Below are 12802 nucleotides of genomic sequence, written 5' to 3'. Positions count from 1 at the left end.
CACAGGCACACGCACGCACATACACACATACACGCACACACACAGGCACGCGCACACACACATACACGCACACATACACACATACAAGCACACGCGCACACACACAGGCACACACGCACACACACATACACGCACACACACATACAGGTACAGGCACACGCACGCACATGCACACATACACACATACAAGCACACACGCGCACACACACATACAGGCACACGCACACACAAACATGCACACACACAGGTACAGGCGCACACACACATAGGCACACGGGCGCGCGCGCACACAGGCACACAGGCACACGCGCACACACACTCGCACACAATTACAGGCACATGCAAACACGCACACACAGGCACACGCGCGCACACACATGCACACACGCGCATGCAGGTAATCACACACGCACGCACCCGTACACACGCACATAAGTGCGCAAACACGCATGCACAGAGGTGCATACACATATGTGCATGCACTTGTGTACATGTTGCCACACACACACACACACACACATGTTCCCACACATACACGTTTCCACACACACGTTCCCAGACACACACCCATGTTCCCACACTCACACGCTCACACTCACACACACATGTTCCCACACTCGCACTCACACTCACACATGCACACGCACACAACACACACACGTTCCCACACTCTCACTCACACACTCTCACTCACACTCACACTCACTCGCGCGCACACACACACACAATACACACACGTTCCCTCACTCTCACACACACGTTCCCTCACTCTCTCTCTCTCTCTCTCTCTCTCACACACACACACACACACAATACACACACGTTCCCTCACTCTCACACACGTTCCCTCACTCTCACACACACGTTCCCTCACTCTCACACACACGTTCCCTCACTCTCACACATGTTCCCTCACTCTCACACACACGTTCCCTCACTCTCTCTCTCTCTCTCTCTCTCACACACACACACACACACACACACACACACACACACACACACACACACCTATTCCCTCACTCTCACACACACACACACACACACACACACACACACACACCTATTCCCTCACTCTCTCACACACACACACACACACACACACACACCTATTCCCTCACTCTCTCACTCTCTCACATACACACACACACACACACACACACACATATTCCCACATACATATTCCCACACTCACACACACACATTCCCACACACACATGCAGACACACACACACACGTTCACACACACACACGCACGCACTCACGCACACACACAAATTCACACACTCTCTCTCACACACACACACACACACACACACACACACACACATGTTCCCACATTCACACTCACATACACACACATGTTCCCACACTCACACTCACACATACACACACACACACACAACACACACGTTCCCACACTCACACTCACACATACACACACACACACAACACACACGTTCCCACACTCACACACTCTCACTCTCACACACATACACACGTTCACACACGTTCACACACGTTCACACACACACACACACACACACACACACTCCCACACTCACACTCGCAGACACACATTCCCACACTCTCACTCGCAGATACACACACACACACGCACTCACACACACACACACACACACACACTTTTATTGCTGACCTGAGAATGCCATGATTGCATTCTCAATTTAAAATCTTCAATGCAGTATCAGGAATGATCACATTCAGTGTGCTGACCCAAACCTCGCCACTTTTAAACCGAATAACAGGACAAAAGAGTGTTTTAAAAATCTGCCTATGGTGAAATCCTTGGCACAGTAACTTTGTCGGTGTGTGTGGTAGCCTAGCTGAGCAATTCACAAGGAAATCAGGAACAGCCTGATGTGTTGATGGAATTTCATGAGCCGCATATGTTTATAAATTGTGAGCAGCTTTTCTGAAACAGAACCATGCTTTCTCGGAGCTAATATTTCCCTGCTATTCTCAGTACTCTGCTTAATGCGTTTGCGTCAATTTACTGTGCATACTATTTTGACGATGTTATTCATCTGAAATGGGTTGTTTAACGCATTCTGACGTTAGCGTGTAACTTCAAAAGTTATTCAAGGTACAGATCTTTCCCTAAGTATTCGGTACAGATATATTTGTAATCTTTTGCCTGAGTGTTAAATATGTTTCTTGCCATTCATGATTCAGAGTGCGCAGATTCCAGGAATGCAAAATAAATGTGTCCAACTCTGAGGGCAAAATGCACCCCTTAAACGTAACATTCAGTCTTTCAGATCACTAACTCGCGACTAACTAGTGAGAATCAGCCAGTATGGGACAGAGCCATTAACTATAAGGGCTCGCTGACCTTCATTGGCTCCCGGTCCGGCAATGCCTCGATTAAAACATTCACATCCTTGTGTTCAAATCCCTTCATGGCCTCACCACCCCCCCGCTCCCCCCCCCCCCCACTATCTCTGTAATCTCCTCCAGCCCTACAACCCTCCAAGATCTCTGTCCACCTCCAATTCTGCCCTCCTCCAATTCTGCCCTCTTGAGCATCCCCGATTATAATCACTCCACCATCGGTGGGCGTGCCTTCAGCTGCCTGGGCCCCAAGCTCTGGAACTCCCTCCCTAAACCTCTCTCCACCTCTCTACCTCTCTCTCCTCCTTCCCGATGCTCCTTAAAACCCACCTCGTTGACCCAGCTCCTGTCCTAATATCTCCCGATATGGCTCGGTGTCAAATTTTGTTTGATAATTGCTCCTGTGAAGCGCCCTGGGACGTTTTACTGCGTTAAAGGTGCTATATAAATGCAAGTTGTTGTTGTAGGCACACACAGTGGCGGGAATAAGAACAAAAGGTTGTCTCTGTGCACTAGGTGTAGCAAGATTGTAAACCTATTTCTAAAGAACATATTTACAGTTTGCATCGATCACACGGCGGGAAAGTCGCGCTCCTCCCCACCTATTGGGAGCTCCAGTTACTGGCCCCACCCCCACACTCCCGCCATTGGTCACTCGACATGCCCACCCTCGTGGGGCCCCGCCCCCACACTCCCACCATTGGTCACTCGACTTGCCCACCCTCGTGGGGCCCCACCCCCACACTCCCGCCATTGGTCACTCGCCATGCCCCACCATCACGGTGCCCCGCCCCAACACTCCCGCCATTGGTCACTTGACACGCCCCACCCTCGCGGGGCCCCACTCCCACCATTGGTCACTCAACATGCCCCGCCTTCCACGCAGCCAATCAGACAGCAAACAGCCTCTCTGTTACCTGATTGGATGATTCTTGACTGTCAGTCAAACAACCTTTTCTCCTCATCCCAGATATTTTTATAACTAATAAAGAAAAGTGTTCAAAGAAAATGAAAGAAAAAAACTAAACTTATTTTAATGCCGGAACATTCCTTTCCTGGGTTTGCCGTTGCCCCGGAGAACCTTCAATTCCCGGGGACGCCGGGGCAGTTCTGGAGCGATGGAGACCCGAATGGTGATGGAGGGTTGTGGAGGCTGGATTGAGGCAGCATCGCTGGTGCTATTGGCTCCAGCTTTTACTGTGTCATCATACTCAAGACGGGCACATTGACTAAAGTAAAGAGAAAAGAAAGACTTCAGAACATAAGGACTAGTAGCAGGAGTCGGCCATTCGGCCCCTTGAGCCCACTCAGCCATTCAATAAGATCACGGCTGATCTTCGACCTCAACTCCACTTTCCCGCCCGATCCCCATATCCCTTAATTCCTCAAGTCCAAAAATCCATCGATCCCAGCCTTGAATATACTCAACGACTGAGCCTCCACAGCCCTCTGGGGCAGAGAATTCCAGAGATTCACCACCCTCTGAGTGAAGAAATTCCTCTTCATCTCAGTCCTAAATAGCCGACCCCTTATCCTGAGAGTGTGACCCCTGGTTCTAGACTCCCCAGCCCCGGGGGAAACATCCTCCCTGCATCTACCCTGTCGATCCCCCTCAGAATCTTATACGTTTCAATGAGATCACCTCTCATTCTTCAAAAGAATATAGGCCCAATCTACTCAATCTCTCCTCATAGGACAACCCTCTCATCCCAGGAATCAATCCAGTGAACCTTTGTTGTACCGCCCTTCCTCAGATAAGGAGACCAAAACAATGCACATACTCCAGGTGTGGTCTCACCAAGGCCCTGTACAATTGCAGCAAGACTTCCTTACTCTTGTACGCCAACCCCCTTGCAATAAAGGACATCATGGCATTTGACTTCCCAATTGCTTGAATTTCTAGAGCGCCTCTCTCGACCTCAGGACGTCCCAAAGGATTTTACAGCCAATGACGTACTATTTTGAAGGCTGTTGTAACGCAGGAAATATATGTGCCAAACTCTCATTTATTTAAACTCTGTGTAAAAAGACTTAGTCATCCCATTAAACACTGGGGACCACAACACCTTTTCTTGTTCGCTGTTCTGAGCATAACATTTAAAGAGTGCGAACAATCTGTGCAGACATTGCTGAGAGCAGAGCGGGACAGAATTCTCTCTCCCATGCTGTTTCTCCGCATGCTGCTGGTCAGGTTGAGTGAGCAGTACTGGGGAAAGTCATACGGTGGAATTCTTTGCGAAGGCTGAGATCACCGGTTACTGGAAACACTGGGAGGATTCGCCCACTGGGCTTAAATCTGGCAACAGTAGGCCGGGGCGTGGGGGTGCATAATGGGCACCGCTACCAGGGTCAGAAACCCACCCAAAGTGAAGGGGGCCATTGCCCATGAGAGCACGGCCCCCAAACCTGCGGGGAGGGGGGGGTGAGTGAGCCCACGGCAGGGCTTGTGGGGGGGCGGGGGCTGGAGAGCATGTTACTAATTCTTTGTTGATCTCTGTATTTAAGAACATAAGAACATAAGAATTAGGAACAGGAGTAGGCCATCTAGCCCCTCGAGCCTGCTCCGCCATTCAACAAGATCATGGCTGATCTGGCCGTGGACTCAGCTCCACTTACCCGCCCGCTCCCCGTAACCCTTAATTCCCTTATTGGTTAAAAATCTATCTATCTGTGACTTGAATACATTCAATGAGCTAGCCTCAACTGCTTCCTTGGGCAGAGAATTCCACAGATTCACAACCCTCTGGGAGAAGAAATTCCTTCTCAACTCGGTTTTAAATTGGCTCCCCCGTATTTTGAGGCTGTGCCCCCTAGTTCCAGTCTCCCCGACCAGTGGAAACAACCTCTCTGCCTCTATCTTGTCTATCCCTTTCATTATTTTAAGTGTTTCTATAAGATATGTTTATGTTTATATGTTTATACATATCCCTGTCCCCTCTGTTCCCCCAATACCTCAGTGCCTTTCAGATCTGTTTGGCCAAAGTCCCGTGCATACAATCCTGATTCCTCTTTTGATTCCACGATATGCCTCGGCCCGTTTTTCTGAGTTGAAGGCGCCGTGTCCACAGAGGGTGGCGGACGTTTGGGACTCTCTCCCGCAAGCGGCAGCTGATGCTGCGTCAATTGTCGTAGAGCGATAGATTTGAGTTAACCAGAGGTATTAAGGGATTATGGAGGCGAAGGCGGGTGGATGGAGTTAGGTCGCAGATCAGCCAGGATCGCACTGAATGGTGGAGCAGGCTCGAGGGGCTGAATGGCCTGCTCCTGTTCCAATGTTCCTATCACAATGCTTGCAGTAGTAACAGTAATAATATTAGTAGCAGCGGAAGTGGTCACACTCGAATAATACCAGTGTCAAGTAACCAAAATCTCCGAGCATAATTGCGAATATTGCCGGGCCAGTGTGATTGCCGTTGATATGACCTGTATTGCTGTTTTTATTAAGGGCACAATCGGGTTGCCAGGACCATCGGGAGCGAGAGGGAAATCAGGGCCTCAGGTATGTCGAATATCTTACTTAGCTTGTAATGCCATGACTCAAATCCAGCTTGGTCACAAATCCCATTCGCCTGCCGTGACAATAGCGACACGCTTGCGTTAAATTGAACGAAGAATTCATGCAATTGAACAACGGAAACGGGAGAGGGGGTATTTGTGCTTTAACGTGGTACCTTTAGTCTCTTTACAAAAAAGTCCTTGGGGGAGGAATTTGGTTGGATAGCTCCCCCTTGGCGAGGGACGCAACGGGGCGCTAGAGGGTTTGCAGCCGCGAGCGTCGGCAGTCGCGCCATTCGGCAGGTTCGGTGTGCCGGTACCGACGGGGCTGAGCAGTATCGCCCAGGAGCGCCGCGCCGGTGTGCAACACCCCCCCCCGCCCCCGATATCGACACCAATACAACATTCGGTTGGCTCGGCACCCAGAGCGCCCCCCAGTGACCCCGCCAGAGAAAGCTGGCGTGAAGAGCTGTCCCAGGGCGCTATGGGAAGGAACTTCTGGATGCGGTAAGTGTTTTTTTTTTTTGCGGCTTAACCTTATTTGGGGCGAGTAATGTATGGGGAATGTTTTGTGTGCTTTTTGTTCCGATTGTGTTTTTTGCTGGCAGGCCTCTCTCAGGACGTTCCCAGACCGGCTCTTTAACGCGGGATATTCAGTTGCTCTCCTGGCCTAGCGCCCTAAGAGAGGTGTGGAACGCCTTCCTTAGCATTGCGCTCCACTCTCAGGGGGCAACTACTGAACTTTATGGCTCCCGTCGCTAACCATTTCCCGGCACTACATTTAGCGACCGCCCAACATTAGCGCCTTAAAAACTCTCCAGCCGAATTTCCAGCCCTTTAAGTTCACAAATGGAGGTAGAATCCACAATCAGTGATCCCTCTCATTTGTTTTTCCCTGTGTGGTCCCTTGAAATTTGCACTGTGTCCTTTCCAGCGGCAGCAGCTGGTGAATGGCCTGCACGGGAGCGGGTGATGGGTGCACGGGACCCCCGATTGGTGCCCTGGGACCTCCCGTTTGGTGCACGGACCTCCCGACTGGTGCACGGACCTCCTGATTGGTGCACGGACCTCCCAATTGGTGCCCTGGGACCCCGCCATTGGTGCACGGACCTCCCAATTGGTGCACGGGAGCTGGTGATGGGTGCACGGACCTCCCGATTGGTGCACGGACCTCCCGATTGGTGCCCTGGGACCCCGCCATTGGTGCACGGACCTCCCAATTGGTGCACGGACCTCCTGATGGGTGCACGGACCTCCCGATTGGTGCACGGACCTCCCGATTGGTGCACGGGAGCTGGTGATGGGTGCACGGGACCCCCAATTGGTGCCCTGGGACCTCCCGTTTGGTGCACGGACCTCCCGATTGGTGCACGGACCTCCCGATTGGTGCACGGACCTCCTGATTGGTGCACGGGTGCACGGGACCTCCCGATTGGTGCACGCGACCTCCTCACTGGTGCACGGACCTCCCGATTGGTGCACGGACCTCCCGATTGGTGCACGGACCTCCTGATTGGTGCACGGGTTCACGGGACCTCCCGATTGGTGCACGCGACCTCCCGATTGGTGCACGGACCTCCTGATTGGTGCACGGGTGCACGGGACCTCCTCACTGGTGCACGGACCTCCCGATTGGTGCACGGGACCTCCTGATTGGTGCACGGATATTTTTGGATGATATCGCCAAGGGGCAACATGTAGCTGAGTAATCGGAGGGTTTGAAGGATAGATCCTTGGGGGACACCAGAGATAACGATGCGGGAGCGGGAAGAGAAGCCATTGCAATTAAAACAACAATTAAAATTTGACATTTAAAAAATCTCCAGCAACAATTTACAATCTGCAGGAAAGATACTCCACACTTATAATTGTTCACTCTCTGGGCCAGAGACGTTGATTGCCATTCATTCACAATTAGCATGTGGTTCAAAGGGTACTGGAGGTAACGTTTTGCGACGAGTTTAATGGTTAATTAATGCAACAACCCATGGGGAGGTTGAGGGTGAGATGCCATTTTCCCGAGGCGAAGGGCGAATCATCCAGCAACCTGCGGCGATTTGCAATTCACGGGGCCTTCCCTCCACCAACCAAGTTGCCGGCCGACTTGTGCGTCAGTAACAGTGAGCATCATTCACACATCCTTACACTTACAGCAAAATCTGAGCCAAAATATTGCTGGATAGAAACTCAGTGGTAATTCCTAAATGAAAACAGACCAGAAATGTGCACAGAATTGGAACAAAATGATTTATTTCCCCAAAGGATGAAGTGTATTCAGTAAAATTCCAATTGAAGTTAACTTAGTGTGGAAAATGTTTTATTTATTTCTCTGATCATCGGAGAGGATTGGTTGATGCAATATTTCCTTGTCATCTCAGGGCAAAGTTGGTGATGCAGGGCCACAGGGTTTACAAGGACCTCCGGGACCTGAGGTAAGAATTTCAAGGTCATGAATTGTTATTGGCTTCTTTTATTTTAATTTGTAACAGGCCGGGCTATATAAATATCAACTAAACAACGTTAACTCTTAATGTTCATGATTCCCGCTCAACGACTTGCATTTCTATAGCGCCTTTAAGGAGCAATTATCAAAGAAAATTGGACACCGAGCCACACGAGGAGATATTAGGGCAGGTGACCAAAAGCTTGGGCAAAGAGGGAGGTTTTAAGCAGCATCTTAAAGGAGGAAGGTAGGAGTGGAGAGGTTTAGGGAGGGAGTTCCAGAGCTTGGGGCCCAGGCAGCTGAAGGCACGGCCACCAATGGTGGAGCGATTATAATCAGGGATGCGCGAGAGGCCAAAATTGGAGGAGCGCAGACATCTCGGGGGGTTCTCGGGCTGGAGGAGGGTACTGAGGTTGGGAGAGGGGTGCGAGGTCATGGAGGGATTTGAAAACAAGGATGAGAATTTTGAAATCGAGGCGTTGCTTAACCGGGAGCCAATGTAGGTCAGCGAGCACAGGGGGTGATGGGTGAGCGGGACTGGGTGTGAGTTAGGACACGGGGCAGTGAGCACAGGGGGCGATGGGTGAGTGGGACTGGGTGCGAGTTAGGACACGGGGCAGTGAGCACAGGGGGTAATGGGTGAGCGGGACTGGGTGCGAGTTAGGACACGGGGCAGTGAGCACATGGGGTGATGGGTGAGTGGGACTGGGTGCAAGTTAGGACACGGGGCAGTGAGCACAGGGGGTGATGGGTGATCGGGACTGGGTGTGAGTTAGGACACGGGGCAGTGAGCACAGGGGGTGATGGGTGAGCGGGACTGGGTGCGAGTTAGGACACGGGGCAGTGAGCACAGGGGGTGATGGGTGAGTGGGACTGGGTGTGAGTTAGGACACGGTCAGTGAGCACAGAGGGTGATGGGTGAGTGGGACTGGGTGTGAGTTAGGACACGGGGCAGTGAGCACAGGGGGTGATGGGTGAGTGGGACTTGGTGCGAGTTAGGACACGGGGGCCCGAGTTTTGGATGAGCTGAAGATTACGGAGGGTGGAAGATGGGAGGCCAACCAGGAGAGGGTGGGAATAGTCATAATGTCAAAGTTATTCATCGAAACCCCATTTCAAAACCGCAGGATTTCTGCTTATTCCCATTGATGACACTGTGTAGAATGTTTGGGAAACAACTCAAACCATGTTCAGATGTTCCTATTAACAGGCAGCTCAACCACCGATACATTTTCACAGCAATTGTTTAGAGATGGCTTGGGGCTATTGCCATCAGTGCAAATGAGCCAAAGGCAGGCAGAGGAAACGTTACAGGGACACCCTCAAAGCCTCCCTGACAAAGTGCAACATCCCCACCGACACCTGGGAGTCCCTGGCCAAAGACCGCCCTAAGTGGAGGAAGAGCATCCAGGAGCACCGAGAGCATGCAGAAATCAAGCGCAGTCATCGGAAGGAGCGTGCGGCAAACCAGTCCCACCCACCCCTTCCCTCAACTGTCCCACCTGTGACAGGGACTGTGGTTCTCATATTGGACTGCTCAGCCACCTAAGGACTCATTTTAAGAGTGGAAGCAAGTCTTCCTAGATTGCGAGGAACTGTCTATGATGATGATGATGATGATGTACGGTACTGAGATGAGGAAACAATTGCGTGCGACATACCGTGCGAAGGCCTTTGAACGCGATCTGTTTTTGTATGTTACTTTTCTCGTGCTTTAGACGCAGTTAGAACGGAAAGCTAGATAAAGACATGAGGCGGAAAGCAATATGCTGATCAAGTGCTCTGCTTCCCCCCCTGGGGCACTAACGGAGCGCGCGCCACAACGGGGCTGCTCACTGGGCCATGCAGCGCTGCCGTGTCCGAGGGGCCCTTCCTTCCCTCCCTTAAAGGGCTCTGCAGAAGAAGAAGGGGTCCTAGCTGGACCACCATGGAGCGGGGGACCAGCCCATCGCTCAAAGCAGAGTCCTGGGCTGAGCGCTCGCGGCCAGAACCCCGGGAAGAAACCGGTTCAGGAGCGGCAACAAGAAGGTACGTTTTTGACTTGGCCACCTTGCCTTTAATCACCGCCCCGGTAACGCCGCCCCCCCCACGATCCGCACCCGCTGCCGCAGCCGGTGTTTTCACCCGGCGCTGCCGCAGGGGGTGGGAACCGGGCGCAAACACCGGGGCGCTGTGCACGGGGCAATGACGACACAATCTCTGGGCGCAAGAGATCCGGGGTGCCACGCCGTAGCGCCGCCATTAAACACCCGCCCAATATGGCGGGAGGCATTAACAGTGTCGCACCCGGGCGGTAAGGCATTTGCGCCCCCTGGGGGCACTAGCGGGAAGTGCAAATGCACCGAATCTCTAGCCTGTGCCGATAGAGATCAATGAACCAACACAAATGTTCGATACTGAAGGGGCGCTCTGTGGTAAATAGGGCAGGAGGTTAAAGTTGCCCCATCCTGTCTGATTAAAGTCATAGGGCCCGAATTTAGTGAGGGCCCCCCCCCAAGTGCCGCCCAATAGCCCGCCGATGGCCGCCGAGATACTGGATGGTTCTTTGGGCGGGGTTTTCATTGGCGAGGTCCCTCGAAGGTCGGCGGGAGGCAAATGGAAGACATACACCGCCGATCTGGACAGCAGCGGGCAGGCGCTCCCAATCTCGGCGGGAGTGGTGTTTGCCGCCCAAGTGCGGGCGAGGATGGAGCCTGGCCCACGGACGGTCGAAGAGCTGGAAATAAAAAGCATCAGCAAAAAAAAAAACATGGGAGACGGTCAGGGGAACCGCCCCCCCCCTCCATCCAGGTAAAGAAATAAATTACAAAAAGTTCACTAACCTTTTTTTCAGCATCTTCCTACTCCCCGTCGGGGACAGACTAGCCTCCAGCCGCTTTCGGGGTGGCCTGGCGCGGGCGGGAGGGCAGAGCCGCTGGGGAACGCCCGCCGACATCAGCGGACGGCCGAGTGCTGCAATCGAGCTCCGAGCTCCCGCCCGCGCCAGGCCACCCCGAAAGCGGCACTTGCCGGATCCTGCAGAGGAATTTCAGCAGTGGGCGGGAAGGCCATCTATTTCAGCTCCTTAATCCTGAGCTTGCTACATCCCTTTGGAAAAGTCTGGGAAAAGTGAGCGAGGGACCTGAGTGAGAGGGTCACTGCTCTGATTTCCTCCTTGATACAGTTGGGCGCCTGAGAGCTCCCCAGGCCCAACAGGGAGGGAGCGGGAGCACAGCCCAGGTCAAACTAACTGGGCAATTACGTTTCCACCTTCTCCCTCCCCTCTCTCCTGAACAACAACTTGCATTTATATAGCACCTTTAACGAAGTAAAAAAAAATCCCAAGGCGCTTCACAGGAGTTTTACAAAACAAAATTTGACACTGAGCCACACGAGGAGATATTAGGGCAGGTGACCAAAAGCTTGGCCAAAGAGGTCGGTTTTAAGGAACATCTTAAAGAGGAGAGAGAGGTAGAGAGGCGGGGAGGTTTAGGGAGGGAGTTCCAGAGCTTGGGGCCCAGGCAACAGAAGGCACGGCCACCGATGGTGGAGCGATGGAAATCAGGGATGGACAAGAGGCCAGAATTGGAGGAGCGCAGACATCTCGGGGGGTTGTGGGGCTGGAGGAGGTTACAGAGATAGGGAGGGGCGAGGGCCATGGAGCGATTTGAACACAAGGATGAACATTTTTAAATCCTGTGAATCTTTCCCCTTCAAGTGTTTATCCAATTCCCGCTTGAAAGTTACTGTTGAATCTGCTCCCACCGCCTTTTCAGGCAGCGTGTAACAGATCATAGAATCACAGAACGGTTACAGCACGGAATGAGGCCATTCGGCCCGTCGAACCCCTGCCGACTCTCAGCTAGTCCCACTCTCCTGCCCTTTCCCCGTAGCCCTACAAATCTTTTTCCTTCAGGTTTCTGCCTCTACCACCCTTTCAGGCAGTGAGTTCCAGACCCCCACCTCCCTCTGGGTGAAAAAAATCCCCCTCAAATCCCCTCTAAACCTCCCCCCAATTACTTTAAATCCAAGCCCCTGGTTATTGACCCCTCTGGTAAGGGAAACAGGCCCTTCCTATCCGCGCTATCCAGGCCCCTCATAATTTTACACACCTGAATTAGGTCTCCCCTCGCTTCCAAAGAAAACAACCCCGGCCTCTCCAATCTTTTCTCATTGCTAAAATTCTCCAATCCAGGCAACATCCTGTAAATCTCTTCTGCACCCGCTCCAGTGTAATCTGGAAGCTAATAGGAATTCAGTAGAAAATATGAAAGGATGAAAATTCTAGGTCGGCAAAAGAAGTGGACTAGAATTAAAATCTTGCAGCCAACGAGAAGTCTAGGTTGAACCTCCCTTATCCAGAACTCCCTTATCCGGAACCACCCCTCGTCCAGAACCATTCCCGGCCACTGGGTGGCGCATGCGCAGAGCTCCGACATGAACAAATTGAAATCCTTCCTCGCCGCCGACTCCCGCAATCGCTGGCCTGACTCCGTGATCCACCGCCCCCCTCCATGATCTCTCTGCCACACC

At 52.3% G+C, this 12802-nt stretch overlaps 1 protein-coding gene across 1 annotated transcript in view; it reads left to right on the top strand.

Moving 5' to 3' along the window:
• LOC139268363 (collagen alpha-1(XXIV) chain) overlaps positions 1 to 12802 on the top strand; it is a 420125-nt gene that overhangs the window by 197624 nt on the left and 209699 nt on the right. Inside the window, exons 17-18 of the mRNA XM_070886436.1 lie at positions 5798 to 5851; positions 8226 to 8279. Coding sequence (XP_070742537.1) covers positions 5798 to 5851; positions 8226 to 8279 — 108 coding nt within the window. The remainder of the gene's footprint in view (positions 1 to 5797; positions 5852 to 8225; positions 8280 to 12802) is intronic.

Source organism: Pristiophorus japonicus, chromosome 8, assembly GCF_044704955.1.
Source record: "Pristiophorus japonicus isolate sPriJap1 chromosome 8, sPriJap1.hap1, whole genome shotgun sequence".
Classification (NCBI taxonomy): domain Eukaryota; kingdom Metazoa; phylum Chordata; class Chondrichthyes; family Pristiophoridae; genus Pristiophorus; species Pristiophorus japonicus.
Note: the sequence above shows the minus strand (reverse complement) of the source record. Positions and strands in the feature narration are given on the sequence as shown.